Below are 23,699 nucleotides of genomic sequence, written 5' to 3'. Positions count from 1 at the left end.
ACGTTATAAGTGCACTACATCTAAAATGAAGATGGGACTATAGGATGGGTTATATATGCAAGCCATCTGGGAATTATGCATTCTGATTTTTATGTCTGATTTCACATTCTACAGCTGGATATCAGCATAAAGAAAACTTAAGAAAAAGCTAAAGTTAGCACTTTGTAGATCCCCGATGGGAAATTGACATGCCACAGGAACTCCGAATTTACATTTACATTTAAAATGTCTGGCATTTGGCAGACACTCTTATACAGAGCCTTATAGAAGTGGTTTAAAGTCTTTATCAATGATTACATTGACACTGGTTCACTAGGTCACAGACTAAAAATACCATCAGTCTCTCTTCCGAGGAAATATAATAAGAAAAGCAAACAGACAAGTTATTTATTCTTTGAAGTTTGGAGTGCTTAAGGATAAGGTAGGTCTTTAGACATCGTTTGAAGTCCGTTCATTCGTTTGACTCAGCTGTTCAGACATCTAGGTGAAGTTCATTAAGGGATTGAGAGATGGTGGGACCAGTTGAGCAGTGCTGGTGGACCGGAGGGAGCGTGGCGCCATGCAGGGTGTGATAAGTGCTTTGACAAAGGTGGGTGCTGGTCCATTTTTGTCTTTGGAGGCAAGCGTCAATGTTTTGAATATGATGCAGGCAGCTATAGGAAGCCAGTGGAGGGACTGTAGCAATGGGGTGGTGTGTGTAAAACAAAATAAAAAGCAAGAATTGTACAGTAAACAATGAGAAATAACATTCATTGACGCATTCATATTCCACAAGTGCTCGATCCTGGTATCCAGTTTCGGATGCTGTCCCAGGGCACCAAACATGCTGATCGATGGACTGACCCCTAGCTGTGAATGAGTGATAGGGATGAGATGCTAGTCCATTCTTATTCACAGCTAAGGGTCACTCTGCCTATAGCATGTATGGAAAACACACAGGAGACCAACATACAGCGAAACATGGGGAGAACATACAAAACAGAGGTCACTTTGCTACCTGACATCTATGCATGTTAGAATTGAAAATGTATTGAAATTCAATTTTACTACATCATAAAATACAACAGCCAATCATGTTCTAGTATGCAAATCCAGATTAGGCAACACTGGTGTATCAGGGGAAGGAGTTAAATATAGAGGTTGTTTTTAGAGCTTGTTTACCTGATATGGGGACAAATGTAGGTGCGTATGTGCCATTAAGGTGTTTGATATAGAGCTAAGAGAGCTGAGAGTATAGATGTGAGTGCGATATTTAATGAAGTCACTTGGAGGGTTGCGGTGGACCTCATGCTCACTTATCATCGCTTCACTGAACACATTGAGTTAGTTTGAGCATGCACAGATAGTCTTATTGTCTTTACAAAACACGAATATATCCACAGCGAACATGGGATTCGAGCCAAATGAATCACAGCCGCTTAAGAACGGATTTATAGCCAGAAACCAGGCAACATAAAACGTGTAGTTGTTTCTTATGAATTGACAAAGCAAGGCAAATGCAAGACTTGTTTTTTAATAAGCTCTATTATCCGCTGTCATTCATTACTAAGCAGGTAGAAGACACCAGGTTGGCATCTTTTTTTGTCATACTTGTGGTAGTTTTGAAGGTTTGCAGGTTTACTGCAAAAAAAAATAATTTCAGTATAACAATCTATATAATATATTTTTTACACAAGATTCTGAAAAATTCCGCACTGAAACAAACTGAAGCTGATCTGTAGACAGCAGATGCACACTGCCACATTTCAATGTCTTTAGGAACGTGGTGAGGCAGCACATACTTTTATTTTCAAAAACTTCTGGGATGAAGACAAAAATAGAATGGTGCATATTATTTTGGGAGAATTTTATGTCTTTTGCTTGGTAGTTTTGAAAACACACAAGTCTTTCATAATAATAATAATAATAATAATAATAATAATAATAATAATACTTGGGATCACATTCTCATAACTTTTACATTTTTTAAATTATTTTATTTATTTTTATTTTATTTTTTTTTAACAGAAAATGTCTGGGTAAGCAAGAGAAAAAAGAATAACAGAGCATGGGAGACTGGCCAAACTCTGGAAGTGTAGTCCATTAAGATATTTTCATTTTATATAGCCTGTATTTTATGGCAGTTTATTCCAACCACAAAGCCTGTTTGACTGAAAATATTTTAGCGGATCTCAGCATTACATTTCACCAAATCTGTATAATTCTGCTGATAATATTTTCACTGACATATGACTTAAAATGTGCAGCCTGTGTTGGTCAGATTAAAAAGAAATGTCCACCTGATCACCATTATTTACAGTTCCTTCATGTCTACGCTTCATTTTGTCAGTTTCCTTAGAAATGATAATATTTTATAAACAGGTAAACAGGTTTGTTTGTGGTAATATGACCGAAAGCTTCTTTTTTCTATAAGAAATAACTCTTTCTATTTATACCACAACACGAATTAATGGTTGAACCTGACTGGTCAGAAGAAGCATATTACTTTTTGTACATCAGCACTATATTGTGATTGTATTGTTGTATGTTTGTATTTTTGCTTAGGCAGTGAGCTGTAACATGAATGACAGGTTTATATTAATATGCGCCTTTTAATATGTTATGTAAGTTATGTAGGAGACATTTATTTAACAGTAAGGAAGTAGTCTCAGGTGTAAGAAATTTTGCAACAGTCATGGTACTTTGTAAAGTTTCCCAGCATGGAAGAGTCTTCAGGATTCAGGGCAGAGGAGTTTGTACTTTCCACTTTCCCTGTAAAGTGACAAGCTGCATGGTTAAGAGAGAGAGAGAGAGAGAGTGACAGAGAGAGAAGGAGACAGAGGCTGGTGAGGGAATAGCCGATAATAGTAATTTTACTCTCACACGTTGACACTGTAAACTATTAAAATGTGTTTGTTAATAAGTTAAACATTGTAATTTTTAGCTAATTGCTGTGTTGTAAGTAAAACACACTCCAGGCCACTCTGTTATATGAGAATAATGCAGCCCAATGTGATCAGTTTCCCATAACTTCATGGCATGTGGTGTGTAATCTGTTATATTTCTATTCTGGTAAAACTTTTCGATTGTACGTCTTCAGGAAATCATCCTTTCTTCCTATTGGAAGTTTTGATATATTGCATTTGATCAAAACGATTTAATACATATTCTAATTATACTGTTGCGTCATCTGGTGACTTCAGCCGACTTTCTGAGCACACTACACTGGCTACTTTTCCCTGAAAAGAGTTGGCAACACTCTTCATCATTTCTTTTCTCCACTCACATTCCAGCTTCAGCACCTCATGCAAGATTAAAGTATTTCTAATATCAAACGGAAATCCAGCTAAAAGGATGCTGATCTAGAGAGAGTCTTTGATGATTGACGCTTTAACGCACTCGGACACACCCCTCAATCAGTAGAGCGCTGACGGCGAGGTGGAGCGCGAGAGGTAACGCTCTTCATGCCGCGTGCAGAGCGTAAACGTAGCACCGAGTGATAGAGCAACAGGGCGCGCGCGCTTTAACGGGCACCGCGCGGCCATGCGCCTTCGCCGCGCTCCAGGAAAGTGACTCGGACTCAAAGCTTCTTCTTTTTTTTCCCTCGGAGCCGCGCGCTCACTCCGCGTCTTTCCGATTGTTTTCTTCAAAATGTGCCTGAGTGAATCGGCGCCGAGGGAAAAGCGCGAGCGCAGCTCCGTGCGCGAGGCCAGCGAGCTCTTCCTGAAGCACACGACCTTTCACGGGCTCAGGCACGTCTTCCTCGGAGGCTCATATCCACGCCGCGCGGCTTGGCTCATCGCGTTCCTCGCCTCGCTCGCGCTCTTGGTCGCGTGGTCCTCCAACCGGGTGCGCTATTTGCTGTCGTCGCCCGTACACACTAAGGCGCACGTGGTGTACGCCACGCGCCTCGTCTTCCCCGCGGTGACCATCTGCAACCGGAACCTGCTGCTGCCGCGGCGCATGAGCAAACCGGATATCTTTAGCGCGGGACGCTGGCTTGGGTTACTGGGGAAAAACCGGCAAGTGTCCGCGAGCGCAGTGGAGGCTCTGGGCGCGCGAGAGGATTCGTCCACGCCGTTCCGTGCACTGGATTTCAGTCGCTTTCTGCCTCCACCGCGTGAGGCGCAGCCCTCCATGAGGCAGCTGCTGGACCGACTCGGGCATCAGCTCGAGGAAATGCTGCTGTACTGCCGCTTTCAGGGCGAGCGCTGCGGCCCACGCAACTTCAGCACCGTAAGTGCGTGTGTGTGTGTGTGTGTGTGTGTTTCTCTGTTTTAGCAGTTATTTGGCCTATATTTTCTGACAGCACCGATCAACAATCATGCATAACATTATGAGCAGTGAGAGGTGAGGTGAATAACACTGATTATCTCCTCATCATGGCACCTGTTAGTGGGTGGGATATATTAGGCAGCAAGTGAAAAATGTTCCTCCAGAGATGATGTGTTAGAAGCAGGAAAAATTGGCAAGCGTAAGGATTTGAGCGAGTTTGACAAGGGCCAAATTGTGATGGCTAGACCACTGGATCAGAGCATCTCCAAAACCACAGCTCTTGTGGGGTGTTCCCGGTCTGCAGTGGTCAGTATGTATCAAAAGTGGTCCAAGGAAGGAACAGTGGTGAACCGGCTACATGGTCATGAGCAGCCAAGGCTCATTGATGGTGAGCGAAGGCTGGCCCGTGTGATCCGATCCAACAGACGAGCTACTGTTGCTCGAATTGCTGAAGAAGTTAATGCTGGTTCTGATAGAAAGGTGTCAGAATACACAGTGCATCACAGTTTGTTGCGTATGGGGCTACATACACACATTTATATATATATATATATTTTATTATATATTATTTAAATATATAATATATATTTATATATATTATTTTATTTTATTTTTTTTCATCAGTATAGATTTTTCTAAAACAGCTGGGACAGAGCACATTTACATGTTTACATTTAACGTGAACTTTTGTCATCCACATGAGTAACCTCAGCCTTAAAGATCAGGTGTTTGGAGGCTTGACTCAGAGGGTGGACTTATACCCCAATTGGTGGAAAAATAGCAGTAAGCTGTAACTTGCCCTATCCATGGAGTAGTACACTTATGTTTTGCATCTTGTATATTTCTCATGGAAATAGTTTTTGTTTAAAAGAAGATTTAAAGTACATTATTGGGCTGTACCTCCTCTATAGGGTAAAGCTTCAAAGGTACATTATACACATATTTCTGAAAAGATACACACTACTAAGGTACAAAGGTGTATGCTGGAGGGTAACACCAGAGTAACAAGAAAAGGTACAGTTTATTAACCTTTTTTTCTTCTTTTCATCAGCATAAAATGAAAGAAATGGTGTGACCCAAAGAAAAAAAAAGGTTGCACAATTTCCTCCATACCCCCAAATGGACACATATGGTGTTGAATCTTTGCTGCTTTCGTTTTGGACTCTATCCAAGGAGTAATGGAAGTCTGTCTGACCTCAAATCTTTTCCATAAAATGCATCAATTCATACACTTGCTTCAAATGTTATGTTAGGAAGTGAAAATGTTAACATGGTTTTGTACAGTAGAAAGGACAGATCATATCTATCATAAATTTATACTATCTTTTAAATGTTGGATGCTTGGCCCAGACTAAATCATAAAGTAAGTATGTAAAATGTATTTTTAGAGCACATTTAAGCACAGTTTACACTGAGCAAAATGCTGTACAAAGGACAAACAATTTAGTTATAAAATTATAAAAATAAAGTGATTCCAGATGTTCAAGATGACTGCCTTCATAACATTACAGTGTTCAGCTACTCAGTGAAGATTTTTTCTGTAAGGAATAACACACAACAAGGCAAGGTGTTGCAAGGTGTTTTATTCTCTTATACTACAGCAATTATACTACTAACAATTTCTTTATCCTTAATCAACATCTCTCTCTCTCTCTCTCTCTCTCTTTCTCTCTCTCTCACTTTAAGTTCTGAATCCTTTCCTGCAACAGTAAAGTACTGACACGGGAGACTTCTTCCATAAATATTTAATAAATGTCTCCTTGTTAATGTTTTAACATTATTTTCAAAATATGTATAGATAGATAGATAGATAGATAGATAGATAGATAGATAGATAGATAGATAGATAGATAGATAGATACTTTATTCATCCCAAAGGAAAATTCACAGTTTCCAGCAGTATCCACAAACACAGGTAATAGATAAAATAGGAAGGAATATAACAAAAATACTAAAATACCCAAATTAGGGTACAAAAATATAACAAAAAATATCAAATAACAAAAATATAACATTTTAATGAAAACACCCATAAATTCCATTTAAATGTTTAAGCCAATATGAAGGAAAGACACTGCCTTTGTATACGCCTTCTACAGCCTGCATTTTTTTCCCAAACACTGTGAGCTTAGAGTGAAAAACTGCAAAGATAACAGGAAGCACTTCACCAAGGTCTGAGCTCATAGCAAAGAAAGGTTCAAATATCACTTCAGAGATATGGAATTAGTAGAGGTTCACAAAGTCAGATAAAAAAAATGTTTGCCAAGTAACGCGACTTGTATAATCAGTGTTTTAGGCTTAACAAGCGAATACTGTATGTCTGCATGTTGCTTAATCTGAAGCTCATGCATGTTTATGCAGTGTAACTCCTTCAGAGTTAAGAAGACTTACTTTGTTAACAAAGAAAAAAAATAAACGCACAAGACAATGCCAAGATGGTGGATATAATATATGAAGATACTACACACTGATCAGTAAGTTCGCTCGAGTATAAATGGCGGAGCAGTGCCGAGAGGAATGCAGTAGGTAATGTCACAGTACACGATTTCAGAAGCATGCATGGTCCCCATTTACACTGTAAAAGTCCCCAATTAACTCTTTAAAATGTCCCCATTTACCCTTAACAGAAGGGTTTATTAAGTTGTGCAAATATAGTAATTACAGTGATGTCTATAGCAAATAGTGCAATTTTTTAAATTATGTGTACATATATATTAAAACAATTATTTTGCAATAACTGCTAGAAATCTTGCTGGGAGATTTTCTGCACATAAAGTCTTTCCAAAAGTTCATTTTAATAAAGTAAAAAATAATAATAATAATAATAATAATAATAATAATAATAAAAAAATTAAAAATCCCAAAACGTATCAAAAGAAAAAAAATTCAATTCAATTAGATTTATTCGTATAACGCTTTTAACAATGGACATTGTCTCAAAGCAGCATTATAGAAACATACGGAAAAAATAAATAAATAAAAATAAATTCTAAAGTTTAAAAGTTAAGTTACTATTACTAAAAAGTTACTATACTACAAGGCGACGGTGGCAAGGAAAAACTCCCTGAGATGACATGAGGAAGAAACCAGGCTGAGAAGGAAACCCATCTTCATCTGGGTGACACTGGACAGTAGATAATGTAAATAATCTCCCAGCCCTGTGTCTAGAGTTGTTACTCTAAAATTCTACATATTTATCATATCATTTTATAGATTATAGCTTCCCCAACTACGTCAGCAAGTTTGTGTAACACCACGGAAGATTATTTTTTTTGGATGAACTTCTGCTATAATTCAACAGTGAAGTAGTGAAGTGTTCATTCAGCACTGGAAGAGTTTATTCAGCACTTGCTGCTTTGTTAGATTAGCCAGCAAGGTTGGATGCTTTTCAAGTTCATCCGTCTGTGTAATATAGATGGCCAGAGCACAAATTAAATGGTTATAGGAACAAATACAGAAACATGTTTCACCTCGTTACAGCTGAGCCCTACAGCATGAGTGCTTCGCTTCAATTTGGTCTTGAGAGCACACATAAAAGAGCAGAGTTTGGCCTGTGACCCTGATATAACATTATTTTTTTGTTATGTTATTATAAATGTTTTTAATATAGTCCACTGCAGTATGCGGTTCAGTGCTCTACCTCGCTCTGCATGTCACATATCAGAAATCCTACTCAGCAGCTTTTCCTTTCTTTGTACAGTAGCATCCAGGATGTTAGAACTCTTGTCCCAAGCTGACTCAATGTTACTGCAGAAATACTCGTATCATGCACAGACAGGTGCACTCTCTGTGTCTGCATGGATGGCTATTTACTAGGTTCCCCAGATTCTACCCATCTCCATAAGGCATGCTAGGTGGAAGTTAACCCTAGGTGTGAATGAATGATCCCTGCGATCCAGGGCGTGTACATACACTTCATGCTAAGATATCCCGGGATTGGCTCCGGGTCCAGATCTGAAGTTGATCAGGAGTCTTTGTTAATGTTATTCCAGTAGAACAATCTAGCATAGCCGAGTCCAAAACACAGGCTGATAAACGCTGGTAGGTATTTGATACTAATGTGATGTTGTAAACAAATTGTTTGAATTTTTCATGCTTGTGCACTCGCATTCCTTTATTTCTTATAATTAAGCAATAAAACAAATTTCAAGCTAATGTTTCATGACAGCTGCCCAAATGAATGTGTATTTTTTTTTAATATAATTTGCTCAAACTAACGCCCACCATAGAGCCCAGAATATTAGACTTTAGCAGTGTTATAAATAATCAACAGATGGTCATGAGACCCCATTATTGCAAATTGAAAAGAATTAATTGAAGCAAAAATAATAAGTTTTTGAGTCTTTGGTGTGTCACTAAATATTGAAAAGCAGTAATATGTTGATCTAAAAAAAGTTCTTTTGACTAAAAATAGTGAAAATACAAAACAATTCCCTTGCAGATTGTAACTTTTTACCCTTGCTGGTCTGGGTTTCTTTAATGCCTCACTGCCATTTTCATTACATTTCCATTAACAGAAATATTCTGGCGCTCAGCATGAATCATAGTTTTAAATTTTTTCCCACCTCAGACCTCTCTCCTGCTTTCACCCACACGCATGCACACGCATACTCATTTTTCATACTACGTAATTCAATTATGGGATAATTCAAAAGTGCAAAGCCTTTGCATAGTTGCGACGAGATCAACTGCCTTGTGGATTGCTGGAGTCTCTGAGGGGCCTTTTTGTAGATTGTCTCATTTAAATTGCCTCTACCTCGCACTATCAGTGCTGAGACTGTGGCTCACTTGAGCTTGAAGGAAGCGTCATAATTACTGTGCTGGAGCACATGTTTGATTCATTTCCATTTTCATCATGTTCGCTACTATCCTTTAGTGGCATTTCCCTTGATGCTATCAGACAAAACGTCTGCGCAAATTAGTGCTCCACTTTACACAAAGTTATAAGCAACGGTTTGGCTTGTTGTTCGAAGCAAAAAAAATTTTTGTCCGTCTATATACAATTACATCTATTCATTTGGCAGAAGCTTTAATGCAAAATGACTTACAACAGAGGTGGAATCCCATACTGGAATAGTGCTGGGGTTAAGCTCAAGTGCTCAGATTTGTTACTTACACTGTAGTCACTAACACTAGAATATTAAACATGAATATTTTATTCTTTTACATTTAGGTTGATGTTGGTTTTGTGGGTCATAATACACAGCACTAATCTCACCAGGAATTTTTCCCCGTCGCATTTTCTCCAGTGTTTTCATGTATTTGTTTTAGTTTCTGTAACACTTCTGTCCTATCATTGGTTTGTTACCTGACTGTGTCCACCTGTTCTGTTTCACTTCATGATTAATTTTAATTCGCTTACTTGTAAGGCCTTTTCTTATTTTGCTTATAAGTTGCCTTGTTTTCCTAATCCTGGTTCCATGTACTTCCTTTGGTTTTGATCTTCCCCAATTATGCGCACACACCAAGTTTAAACACTTGTGTCCTGCCTCTTACAGCATGTTACATCTCACATTTGGTGTATGATAGACATGACTCAATCATAGCTAAAGCTCATTAATCTGACCTACCTCTGAAGTTCGAAGCTCAAAACGTACGTAAGTTTTAACTGTTAGTTTAGTAGAAAAAATGTAAATGTAAAAAAACAGAATTCTGTCCCCTATACTATGCTGAAAGTGCCCACAAGCAGCACATGAGCACCAGAACTGGACCATGGAGAAATGGAAAAAGGTGTCCTGGTCTGATCTGATTTTCTTTTACATCATGTGTCAATGTGGATGCCTGAGTGTGTGTATGTGCTTAGCTTAGCTGAGGAAGAAATGGCACCAGGATGCACTATAGAAAGGAGGCAAGTCGCTTAGCTGAGGAAGAAACGGCACCAGGATGCACTATAGAAAGGAGGCAAGTCAACGGAGGCAGTGCGATGCTCTGGGCAATGTTCTGTTGGGAAATCTTGTGTCCTGGCATTCATGTGGATGTTAATTTGCCACATACCACCTACTTAAACATAACTGCAGACCAAGTACACCTCTTCATGGCAGCGTTATTCCCGAACGGCAGTGGATAATGCACCCTGAAACACTGCAAAAATTGTTTAGGAGTGGTTCGAGGAACACTACAAAGAGCTGGAACACTACTTGGTCTCCAAAGTCCCCAGATTGAGCATCTGACAAATAAGTCTGATCTAGTCCAACTTACAACTTACACTTGCAGGATCATTGGCAGGATCATCTTGGTGCCAGATACCACAGCATATCTTCAGAGTACTTGTGGAGTCCATGTCTTGACAGGGTAGAGCTCTTTTGGCAGCACAAGGTAGACCTAGACTATACTTGACAGGTGGTATAAATGACAATGCTGACTGGTGAATTTATTTAACGTTATTGAAGGAGCCTCCAGTGTCAATGATTTCTAACAGTCAATAAGTTTTCTGCCACAGTAGAGCCTCCAGGACAGAGAACATTGCACATTGCAAAAAGTGCAGGGTTTTTTTATTATTAAATTTTTTTATCTTCTTATTAAATTTGACAGAACAGAGTCTAGTCAGGGAATGTTTATACCTTCTTTTTCCAGACATTAATTGTTATACATTAAACTATATACTGTTAAAATAACGTCATGTTATTTATTTAAACCACTTTGGGACATACTGTTATAGTAAAATAATCAACTGCAGGCTTTGCATCAGGCTATATCACCCCACCCTGTATATGAATATGTACCTCTATATGAAACAGCATGTCCCCATGTTTTATTCTTTATAGAAAGCACAATTATATGTGGATTGTAAGGCTTCTGAAAAAAAAATAATGTAAAATAAAGAGCATTATATAGAATGGAGTACTGCAGTGATGCTTTTCTGGATAATTGCATCATTGATAATTCTGGTTACACGTACAGTAAGTAAGATTTAGAGCAGCAGATAGAATGAACAGTGTTTAATCACTTTATGTGGCCTTCTCATTGGCACAATATAAAGCTCCTTTGCTGTCATTGGGCTGTGATTCATCACCTACAGCACAAAACCTGTACCCATTGCAGGAATATGTAATACAGTCTTGTGTGAAAGTTCCCTCTTAAAAAGTACCATGACATGGAGTCCACAGGGACCAATTTATACACTGATACTGATCTTTAATTCCTTATTTCTGAAGAGACCAGAGTCTTGTAGACGGCGATTACAAGGAGCTAATATCTAAAGTACCAGAATAATTGGCACTGTAGACTTTGTATTGATTTTAAATGATTAAAAGTGCATCGCTAAGCATTTCTGCCGTCGTGAATATGAGCACAGATTGGCTTCATTACCCTTGGCAGCATGGGGATATAAACTTATTGTTATTATTCATATAACTGTATTTATCACAGACTCAATTCCATTTTACAGCTTAAGGCATGGCCCCTAGCCATATGGACGCAGGCTATATCACTTTTTCCTAGCGCACTGTCCATGAGTTTAATGCCCATCTTGCTGTTTAGTGCCATTACCGCTCATTAATTACTATCATATACCACCCTTGAGACTGAAGTGGCTACACAGAGGGGCACGCAAGTTAAAAGAGGACAGAAATAGCATTTAAAAGTACATCGCGTCTGTTTACTAAAGCAGTCGACAACACACTATATAGATAAAAGTTTGTGCAAACCATAATACTCGCATACGAATTCCAGATCCAGTCCTCTCTTTGCTGTTATAATAAGCTCCAATCTTCTGGGAAGGTTTTCCAATAGATTTTGGAGTGTGGCCGTGGGGTTGTGTGATCGTTCAGCCAAAAGAGCATTATTGAGGTCAGACACTGATGTAGGGTGAGGAGGTCTGGAGTGCAGTCAGTGTTTCAGTTCATCCCAGAAGTTTTCAGTGGGGTTGAGTGCAGGCCGCTTGAGTTTTTCCACTCTGACCTTAGCAGACTTTGTCTTCATGGAGCTCACTTCATGCTCATAGTGCAGTATTTCGTAATGGAATTGTAGGCCCCGTAGTTCCGGTGAAGGGAAATCTTCATGCTGCAGCATACAAAGATATTCTAATGTGCTTCAAACTTTGTGATACTATTTTGGGTCAGGTGTCCACATACTTTTGGCCATAGTAATGACGTTGAGGGATTTCTGTAGTAATTCTAATTCATTTAAGAGATAGATGTTAGTATAAATCAAACAGTCAGGAGTTTTGTGAGTAATACATACACCTCATTTTAAATAAGTGTGTGATCAACAATAAGTCACTTAAGTGACTGTAACATGTATGTAGTCTATACCAGTACTGGGAATTCCAAGCATTAAAGCCCCAAAAAAGCGTCTCATCTCTGGCAAGCCCCTTTCAAATCATGTTTCTTAACTCCGACTTGTTTCAGTCGGATTTTGGCAGGAGATGAGATAAAGGAGTAAAAGCTTCCTGAATTGTCTATATGCTAAAAGAAGTGGTGCCAAAACCACAGGAATGACATTTCCGTAAAAAACCTTTACACTGTCAGTACTTATCATGCACTGAGAGAGCATTTTGAAGGTCTGATCATAACACTGAAACCATGACACGGTTACACATTGCGTCTAAGAGAAGGCAGCGGTGTTATTCTCTTCAGCAGGTAAAAGTCTTTTGAATAACAATTTTGGAACATCAAAAGCCCTGATGAAAGATGAATCAATATTTCTGATGTGAAAATGTAATATTGGAACATCGGTCTGTGCACTCTAGGGGATTTTTATTGTAGTCAATGTGACTAGTCAGCAGTCATTGTGGCTCAGAGTCAATTCAGTGAATTAAGAGCGAGAAGGAGGGTAAAGAAAGGAAGCGGCATGACGGGAGATGGGAGTCGGCTCTTTCCCAGCGTCCTGACAGTGACTAATGAATAGAGCGCCTTTCGCCTTGTGAGATTATCCCACCTAACTGCTCGCCATTACATCATTGACTCCTCTATCAGAAATATCTGTGACTCCAAGCACTCTTAGTGTCAATAGCGTCATCAGCATCGATTTTCTCTTGACTAAACCGTCACTGAGCACAACAGGGTCCCTCTAGCCATCTTTGTTCCTGTATTGATCTTCTCCTCAGAGCTGTCTCGTTCTCCACCAAGCTGAAAGAATAGAAAGAACATTGTGTGTTTTTCAGACTAGAGCAGGAACAGCACAGCTTGCAAAGAAAGAAAAGCAAGAAATGAAGACAGATTGTGGACAAAGAGACAATGTTGTGGCATGGCTGAACTGCAGACTGTTAAAACTCTGTGGTATCTAATCGGTGAAAGTAAAAATGTTATGGTTCCATAAAGCAAGGAGACTTTAAATCAGCCTTGGGATCATGTACAAAAGTCTTTCATTTTTCAGCAGTTTCCACTGAATTTTAGTGTTTTACTGACCCACAGGAAGTGGAACATGTTTTTATTGTTCCAAAAAGCAGAGGAGCTCAAAGCTGCCCTGTCAGTGATGCGGGTGATATAACACGTACTAAAAACCACAACAATTCTCACCTATCGTTATAATTCTCTGCATGGTTGGACAATTTCTTTTTTCTATTTCCTAGGTGTCTGTGCAGTTTTGTTTTATGTTCGCTGTTACGTTTGCATTAATTTGACTCTTCAATTTCCAAACCAATTCAGAAGGCATTATCAAATCCCCTCAAATTATTGCATGAATATGATGAGAAAACAAATGAAAGGACAGAATAGAGGCAAGACTACAACCAAGCATAGAATACTTGCCACTGTTTCAATGGTGGACACGTATAAATGAGGAGATTCAGAGATTGAGATCACAATTAAGTGTACTCTTTTGGAATTTGAACTCACAGTTTTCCGGTCACTTGCACAGAATTACATCTTAAACCAAATGTAGCTGTTCTAGTAGCATGGTGGCTTAGAGGCTAGCAAGTTCGCCTTGCCCATCTCGTGTTCAATTACCATCTCTCCTTTGTGTGCCAAGGGTTTCCTCTGTGTACTCTGTTTTCCTCCCCTAGTCTAAAGACATGTAGTTTGCATCTCTAAATTGTCTTGATTGTGCATTGCGATATGTTGGCCCCTTGTTCAAGGTGTCCCTTGCCTAGGCTCCTGTGACCCTGTGTAGTTAAAGTGGTTGATTGGCTTGCTGTTTTGGAATGAAGCTACAAAGCCTAAATAGCTGACAAGTCTATTTTTTCTTAAGCAAAATCCTTTCCTCAAACTGCAGCCAGTCCTTCAGTTGTATAAAGTAAACTCATAGAGTGAGTCAGATTATAAATACATAGCGTAAGTCAGCTTATAAACCCAAACAATTCTGCAAAAGTTAAATATCAGTTCGCCCAGTGTGTGTTTTATCATTCAAGATTTGATCCATCCCTTCCACCAACATCTGCTGTGGTAAATCAAAGTTTTCTTCCTCTCCGCTAAGATGTTCTTTTTGCCAATGTTGTCACCGTTGATAAACGATCCATTTAAAGCACAACATTTAAAAATGAATCGTTTACCTAGACACTCTTACTTACTGGCGACAAAACCCTATGGAATAATGTCCTTGAAAGCATTTGCTACCACTATGCTGTTTTTCAAACTAGCAAGCCGCGAGCTCGCAGAAACATGTCTTTTGGCTACAGATGAATTATTCATTTGGAAAGGAATAGCTGTCATTTGAAGAAGTGCGATGACTACATCTGGCTCTATCAATCTGTGCTCGCTGGTGAGAACTAAACAATCCTCAGACGGAGACTGTTTTTATTTCGTTCCCTCCTGATCCCAGATAAAACATGCATTAATTGATGTTTGGTGTGTGTGTGTGAGACAGTGTTGCTTTGAGAGATTCTTTCTGTCTTTCTGTTTATTGCAACATTGCTTGTAGAAGTGATAACGATGCTTTAGCTCGTTATGTTCATATTGGGAGCATTTCAGTGGCAGTAAAATGACTGAAGCAAACATTCATCCCAAATGTAGGTATTCACAGATTATAGAAAAAAGAGTTTTACATACTGGAGGGTATTTAATTTACTACATTTATTTTCCTTTATTAAATCAATGTTTGGTCACATTTAACATTTAACATGTCTCATTTTATGATGTGATGCTATAGCCCAGCATTTGAAAGAAATAATAATAATAAATTAAATGTCTTATGCATTACATTTCCCCTACATCCACTTTGCTTCCTCAATTATACACTGGAGCTATGAGGCAAATATAAACTTTTTTCAATTTTGCCATGTTTGTATATTAAATAAAGTCACACTTTTAAACCTAAACCACTTTTTTTCCTAGACTGTGTGATTTTGCTGACAAACTGTGGTGTGAAGAAGATATTAAGAGAAAGAAATTTATGTCCCACGTTCTTACATTACTTGTTAGCTACATTTGCCAAATAGCTCCAGTGTCAAATGGAGAAGTAGAGGACATTTTGTACACTTTGGTTTCTCACCAATCTAGTCCTTTATCTTCTGAGTTATAGTATCTCACTATAATGTGCATGTAAAGCTGTAACAGATTAGCAGCATGTAGCAGTGTAAAGCTGTAACACTGTGAAGCTGTAACAGTAATGCTCTGGCACTGTAGATCTGCATACTGTATAGCTATAATTTTGTACAAGTCTAACACTGTGAAGCCGTAACACTAAAACTTTACAGCTGTCAACAGTGTAAGGATAGAAAGAAGTAACTTTGTGATGCTGTAACAGTGTAACACTACAAAGCTGTTGCAAATCTGTATACTGTGAAGCTGTACAGCTGAACACCTAAAGCTGTGGTACTGTAACACACCAAATCTGTATACTGTGAAGCTGTACAGCTAAACACAGTAAAGCTGTAACAGTGTAAAGCTGTAGCAATGTAAAGTTGTTACAGCATAAAACTGTAACAGTGTAAATTTGTAACATTGTAAAGCTCACATTGTAAAGCTGTAACATTGCAAAGCTGTAACAGTGTAAAGCTGTCATATTGTAAAGCTCACATTGTAAATCTGTAACATTGTAAAGTTGTAACATTGTAAAGCTCACATTGTAAAGCTGTAACAGTGTAAAGCTCACATTGTAAATCTGTAACAGTGTAAAGCTCACATTGTAAAGCTGTCACATTGTAAAGCTCACATTGTAAAGATGTAACATTGTAAAGTTGTAACATTGTAAAGCTGTAACAGTGTAAAGCTGTAACAGTGTAAAGCTCACATTGTAAAGCTATAACAGTGTAAAGCTGTAACAGTGTAAAGCTCACATTGTAAAGCTATAACAGTGTAAAGCTGTAACAGTGTAAAGCTGTAACATTGTAAAGCTATAACATTGTAAAGCTGTAACAGTGTAAAGCTGTAACATTGTAAAGCTGTAACATTGTAAAGTTGTAACATTGTAAAGCTGTAACAGTGTAAAGCTCACATTGTAAAGGTATAACAGTATAAAGCTGTAACAGTGTAAAGCTCACATTGTAAAGCTATAACAGTGTAAAGCTGTAACAGTGTAAAGCTGTAACATTGTAAAGCTGTAACATTGTAAAGCTGTAACAGTGTAAAGCTCACATTGTAAAGCTGTAACAGTACAAAGCTGTAACATTGTAAAGCTCACATTGTAAAGCTGTAACATTGTAAAGCTGTAACAGTGTAAAGCTCACATTGTAAAGCTGTAACAGTACAAAGCTGTAACATTGTAAAGCTCACATTGTAAAGCTGTAACATTGTAAAGCTCACATTGTAAAGCTGTAACATTGTAACGCTCACACTCTAAAGCTGTCACATTGTAAAGCTGTAACATTGTAAAGCTCACATTGTAAAGCTGTCACCGTGTAGAGCTGTAACTGTGTAAAGCTTTAACATTGTAAAGTTATAACAGTGTAAAGCTGTAAAATTGTAAAGCTGTAACAGTGTACCACTAACACTATAAAACCTGGATCGTTTATGGTATTTACTGACAAGATTTTAGCCTTATAGCTCATAATACAAAATTTAAGATGATAAAAAAAGATGCCTTGTGAATAAATGTTTACACTGGCTGGGTCAGAACATATTCAATCCATTTTAAACACCTGCTTTGCAATTCAGTGTGTTCTTTGTTATACTAGAGGAGGTTAATATGCTAATTTGAAAACATTAGAAGATAGAAACCTGTTTCACAATGTCACACAATCCCTACTCTCTCTCTCTCTCTCTTTCTCTCTCTCTCGCTCTCAGAGGCTTAATCTCTACTGGTGTGCACAGTGTGTGTAAACCAGTTGTGTCCTGAGATCAAAGAAACTCTCCATTCTAAAGAGTGTCGCAGTTCACACACTCATTTTTTCACAGTAGCAGAATAATGTTTGATGTTTATAGTTTTTCAGACGTTTCAGATAAATCGAACAGTTGAAAGTCTTGTGTCAGAATACTGGAAGCTCGTCGTAAAAATCCTTCGTGTACCATTCACTGTCCCATTTACTGCCCTCTAAACGCAGCAGCAGTGTGCCTCTCCTTATATTACATGAAGCCATTTTGCCTTCTGGTTTAATATACAGTCTGGATAAGCAACAAGAAAAAGGAAAAAATATCCAAATGTGATGCAAAACTATGAATTACACTCTTTTGTATTCTGAGGAGACATTTTTAAATGCCTTATAAAGTGCTCACTGATGTTAAGTCAAGTGTTTAATTTATATATGAGAAGATGTCATGTATAGTTCATAATGAATGGAGTTCAACGTGGAGGATAATTATGAAGTCTTTTTTGTTATACAGAATCTTACCTACACCATATATCTGAGGAAAATGATGATATCCTCAGTAATTTTGTCTCAATTTCACTCTCTGTCTGTACAAAACAATTAAAGCATTCACCTCAATCACATTAGGTTATACTCAGTGTCCGTATTTACCAGTTGCCTAGCAGCAGGATTCTCATGACCTATTGCGTGTTTGCCTTCGAAAGAACGTATGGTCAGTTCTTCATTTGGGAGCCACAACACATGGCAAGTGTGTGTATGTCTGTAACACTGAGCACTGAGTTGGTTTCTAAATGCTGCAAAAGTTGACTTGTGTAAGAGAATAAACTTTTAAACTTGTTATATAGCAAGAGCTCATATTTGATTATCATTTTTATGACCTGCCAGGCTTTGGACAAGTGGGTTGATTTATGTAGTGTGCAGTCATGCATTACTGATAACTTTTCTACTGACAAAACCTATTAACATTATACCAAATTGTCCCATTGCATATTTCTAGCAGAGAGATTTCAGGAAAATGTCACCTTACAACTCACAGCTTTAGAGAAAACATTCACATCAATTTTTTCACCAGAATTTGGATTATGTTTTGGACAATGTTCAGAATTGGATCTTGGATAACAAATAGATGGCTATGTCTAATTCCTCCTGTTTCCTCTTTTTCTTACAAACCAAACTGTTACTTGGTGAGTCTTTATAGATAAAAAAGAAAGAAAGTAAAAGTGATATATTCTATATGGACAAGGTTTCTCCATCGCAAGGTCATCATCCCCCCCCTCTTTAAAAACGAACATGTTACCACAGCAACAAGCAACAACCCAATCATGTTTCCCCTCATATGTTTATTGTATCTTGGAGACAACTGTAAGTCTTCAAAGCTGGTTGAGGCACACATGCACTAAACCACTCAGATGCTCAAGTCATTAAAGGATTAGAGTCATGTTTATAGCCTCTGTGCAAATCTGGCATTGTATTTCTTGGACAAACTTATTTTATTGAAATATTAAAAATGTGAATGATGTGTTTGTGTACAGGTGTGTCCTGTGAGACTGATTGTTTAAGTAGTTAGTAGCTCTGGTTTAAACTCTGGGTGTTACCTGTAAAGACTGTTAAAAAGGATAAACCAGCATGAAGACCACAGCGCTGTCTATGGAAGAAACGTAATTCATTCTGAAGTTGAGAAAAGAAGGAAACTTGATCTTTGCTTAAGCAATGGGCATAGTCATTACAACTATTTGTAATGTCCTGAAAAAGAAACAAAACTATTATATACCAGTGTACTTTTAATCAAACATTGAAAATGCTGTGAAGAAACACTCAAAAACAACAGGCACCGACAATCTCCAAAGGGCAGGGCTGAAGTTATCATTCACCAAAAAAAATTCTATCCACACATTGGCTTTGCTTGTCAGTCCCAGTGAAGAAGGTGTGGCCACTTTGCTCGTCAGTCCCAGTGAAGAAGGTGTGGCCACTTTGCTTGTCAGTCCCAGTGAAGAAGCTGTGGCCACTTTGCTTGTCAGTCCCAGTGAAGAAGGTGTGGCCACTTTGCTCGTCAGTCCCAGTGAAGAAGCTGTGGCCACTTTGCTTGTCAGTCCCAGTGAAGAAGCTGTGGCCACTTTCCTTGTCAGTCCCAGTGAAGAAGCTGTGGCCACTTTGCTTGTCAGTCCCAGTGAAGAAGCTGTGGCCACTTTGCTCGTCAGTCCCAGTGAAGAAGCTGTGGCCACTTTGCTTGTCAGTCCCAGTGAAGAAGGTGTGGCCACTTTGCTCGTCAGTCCCAGTGAAGAAGCTGTGGCCACTTTGCTCGTCAGTCCCAGTGAAGAAGCTGTGGCCACTTTGCTCATCAGTCCCAGTGAAGAAGCTGTGGCCACTTTGCTTGTCAGTCCCAGTGAAGAAGGTGTGGCCACTTTGCTCGTCAGTCCCAGTGAAGAAGCTGTGGCCACTTTGCTTGTCAGTCCCAGTGAAGAAGCTGTGGCCACTTTGCTTGTCAGTCCCAGTGAAGAAGACATGGCCACTTGGCTTGTCACGCCCAGTGAAGGAGTGGCCACTTTCCTTGTCAGTCCCAGTGAAGAAGGCATGGCCACTTTGCTTGTCAGTCCCAGTGAAGAAGGAGTGGCCACTTTGCTTGTCAGTCCCAGTGAAGAAGGCATGGCCACTTTGCTTGTCAGTCCCAGTGAAGAAGGTGTGGCCACTTTGCTTGTCAGTCCCAGTGAAGAAGGTGTGGCCACTTTGCTTGTCAGTCCCAGTGAAGAAGACATGGCCACTTGGCTTGTCAGTCCCAGTGAAGAAGGCATGGCCACTTTGCTTGTCAGTCCCAGTGAAGAAGGAGTGGCCACTTTGCTTGTCAGTCCCAGTGAAGAAGGTGTGGCCACTTTGCTCGTCAGTCCCAGTGAAGAAGCTGTGGCCACTTTGCTCGTCAGTCCCAGTGAAGAAGCTGTGGCCACTTTGCTCATCAGTCCCAGTGAAGAAGCTGTGGCCACTTTGCTTGTCAGTCCCAGTGAAGAAGGTGTGGCCACTTTGCTCGTCAGTCCCAGTGAAGAAGCTGTGGCCACTTTGCTTGTCAGTCCCAGTGAAGAAGCTGTGGCCACTTTGCTTGTCAGTCCCAGTGAAGAAGACATGGCCACTTGGCTTGTCACGCCCAGTGAAGAAGGAGTGGCCACTTTCCTTGTCAGTCCCAGTGAAGAAGGCATGGCCACTTTGCTTGTCAGTCCCAGTGAAGAAGGAGTGGCCACTTTGCTTGTCAGTCCCAGTGAAGAAGGCATGGCCACTTTGCTTGTCAGTCCCAGTGAAGAAGGTGTGGCCACTTTGCTTGTCAGTCCCAGTGAAGAAGACATGGCCACTTGGCTTGTCAGTCCCAGTGAAGAAGGCATGGCCACTTTGCTTGTCAGTCCCAGTGAAGAAGGAGTGGCCACTTTGCTTGTCAGTCCCAGTGAAGAAGGCATGGCCACTTTGCTTGTCAGTCCCAGTGAAGAAGGTGTGGCCACTTTGCTTGTCAGTCCCAGTGAAGAAGGCATGGCCACTTTGCTTGTCAGTCCCAGTGAAGAAGGTGTGGCCACTTTGCTTGTCAGTCCCAGTGAAGAAGGCATGGCCACTTTGCTTGTCAGTCCCAGTGAAGAAGGTGTGGCCACTTTGCTTGTCAGTCCCAGTGAAGAAGGCATGGCCACTTTGCTTGTCAGTCCCAGTGAAGAAGGAGTGGCCACTTTGCTTGTCAGTCCCAGTGAAGAAGGCATGGCCACTTTGCTTGTCAGTCCCAGTGAAGAAGGCATGGCCACTTTGCTTGTCAGTCCCAGTGAAGAAGGAGTGGCCACTTTGCTTGTCAGTCCCAGTGAAGAAGGCATGGCCACTTCACCTATCAGTCTTCTGTTACTGTTGATGTTGAACTGAATTATTTACTGCATTGATACCAGTGTTGTAGTGTTGTTGACATATTACAGGGGGCATCAACATGCACACCCCTATTTTCAACCTTTATGATCAGTCTGCTATTCCGCAGAGTCCATTAAGTTAATGCATTTTAGGGAAAATAGGAGTGTGTGGCCTGCAGTGCCTTTTGAAAACACAAAACATCCATTAGTTCTGTTGTTGTCTTCATGCTTGAGGTCTGGGTCTCAGAACGCAGACTGAGCTTTCTCGATTTGCCTCCCAACATGAACATATGCCAAATGGTTTCATGTTGTTTCTCATTTTCATTGGCTTGAAGTCAGTCGTGTGACTCAACAGCAGTATGACAACCATGACATACTTTGCCAACGATGCTCTTCAGAGGATCTTTTGTTGAATTTATTTTATAATCAGTTCTGTTTTGGGCAAATTCTCTTCATGCCTGCTGTCAGTTAATTTAAATGAGGGAAAGTAGGTAAGAAAATTAGCATATTATTATATAGTACTCTTCTAGCCCTGTAGTTTTTCCTTTGAATTTATTTTTATTTCTTTTCTAGCCACTGACAGAGCTTACTATTTCACTATAGTGCAAAATAATAATGAATCTAATCTAGATAGCATGCTAAGCTAGTTCATTAGCTTGCCCTAGCAAGGTATTGTTATGTTTGCAATATGCACATGGAGTGATCTGATTAATTTCATAGCACAAAAAGCACTCCAGAAAGCAATCTTTACATTTATGTAAAAAGAAAAAAAGCACCAAAATTTCTCACTTCGGCACCAGTCACTATTTTATAGCCAGGTTGTCATGGAAATCATATTGAATATAGCATACAATTAATAAATACCTCACAAACCCTGCCCAATTTCCTGGCATCACAGAGATGAGGACTTAGTCCTTTCCTTTGCTCTGAAAACATCCTCAGTTCCGTATGGCACGAATTCCACGAGGTGTTGGAAACATTCCTTTGAGATTCTATGTTGGCGTGATTGCATCTCGTAACCGTTGCAGATGTTTCAGCTGCATAGTCACGCTGCCAATCTCCTGTTCTGCCACATCCCAAAGGAGCTCTGTTGGATCCAGATCTGATAATTGTGGAAGCCACTGAAGTAAACATAATCCGTTGTGATGTTCATGGAACCAGCTTTGTGATACGGTGCATTATTTTGCTTCAAGTAGCTATTATAAGATGAGTAAATGGTCATCAAAGGATGCAAAGGATTTGTATCACGTGGCCCAATGTGTGTTAAAAAAACATTTCCCAAATCATTACACCACCACCACCAGAACTGTTGACACAAGGCAGGCTGTATCCATGAATTCATTCTGTTGATATCAACCATCTCCATGTTGTGCCATTATTACAGATTCATCAGACCAGGCAATAAATCTTGTCCAGTTTTGGTGAGCCTTTTCCCAATGTAGCATTCTGATTCTTCTTCTTGGCCTACCGAAACAAACCCTGATGTGATTTTCTCCACTTGTAGCTCAGCCACCTGAAGGTTTGATGTCTTGTGCTTTCTAGAGATACTTTTCTGCTCACCACAGTTGAAATGAGTGCTCAGTAGTGTCTGTAGTACTCCCATTAGTTCGAATCATCAGGTTGTTTCCACTTTCAGAACAGGATGCTTTTTTTTTTTTATTTCATTTGTTTTTCACTCAATTCTTTGTAAACTTCTAGACTGCTGATGTGAAAAATAGAAGCAGTTTCTGAAACATTCAACCCAGCTCATCCCAGACACTGGCAGCACCATGACGCACACCTTTATCTGAGGCCTTTCGTAACCGTCTAGGAACCTTTATGATTATTCATGAGTCTATGGAGTGTCAATTAACATTAGCATAACCAAAAACGAGGTGACATTAGCCTGGCATAATTGTATAAAAAATAGGGTTAAGCTTTAAAAAAGAAGAAGATAAAAGACATTTGAATTTCAATTGAAAGTCAGTAAGAGCGTCTACATTATCCTTTGCTAGCATTCATTCTTTATATGGTTTCTTCCTTGCTCAGGCTAAGACTTGTCCACGCCTCTTCATCAGTATTTATAGTTTTTGCTCATGATTAGTTTTTGTTAGGACTCATTCGCCTGTATATCTTTCCTTTGGGAAAGCAAGATTTTTATTGCAGTTTCGAGCACCTTAATTACTTTATTTCCATAGTACTCATTTTCCAATTCCCAAGTCCTGCTGAAATAGTTGCTGTAGTGATTTGAACTCTAAATCATTCGGAAAGTCAGGGCAAATTAATACAATGCAGAAACTTGAAACTTCATACTTGACATTATTTCCTGCTGGTGAGTGGTTTTTAGAAAGGGTCAGCTCTGCAAACTGACCACACTGTGCAATACTCTACATTCATTCCGACATTAACATATTCTTTACCTGTTTTTGCTCATGGCTTAATACATCTCAGTCAGGATGAATTCCTGCCTCACGCTCAATGCT

The 23,699-nt window shown here is 39.4% G+C and overlaps 1 protein-coding gene across 2 annotated transcripts in view; it reads left to right on the top strand.

Annotated features, from left to right (window-relative positions):
- asic1b (acid-sensing (proton-gated) ion channel 1b) overlaps positions 1 to 23,699 on the top strand; it is a 319,202-nt gene that overhangs the window by 240,100 nt on the left and 55,403 nt on the right. Inside the window, exon 1 of one of the 2 annotated variants that reach the window (XM_058373992.1) lies at positions 3,232 to 4,215. The exons of the other annotated variant lie outside the window; for it this stretch is intronic. Within the exon in view, the coding sequence (XP_058229975.1) occupies positions 3,631 to 4,215 (585 nt within the window). The 5' untranslated portion in view covers positions 3,232 to 3,630. Of the gene's footprint in view, positions 1 to 3,231; positions 4,216 to 23,699 lie in introns of those variants that run through there. 2 annotated transcript variants of the gene reach the window in all.

This window comes from Hemibagrus wyckioides, linkage group LG21, assembly GCF_019097595.1.
Source record: "Hemibagrus wyckioides isolate EC202008001 linkage group LG21, SWU_Hwy_1.0, whole genome shotgun sequence".
Taxonomy (NCBI): domain Eukaryota; kingdom Metazoa; phylum Chordata; class Actinopteri; order Siluriformes; family Bagridae; genus Hemibagrus; species Hemibagrus wyckioides.
This window is presented reverse-complemented; position numbering and strand designations above follow the sequence as displayed.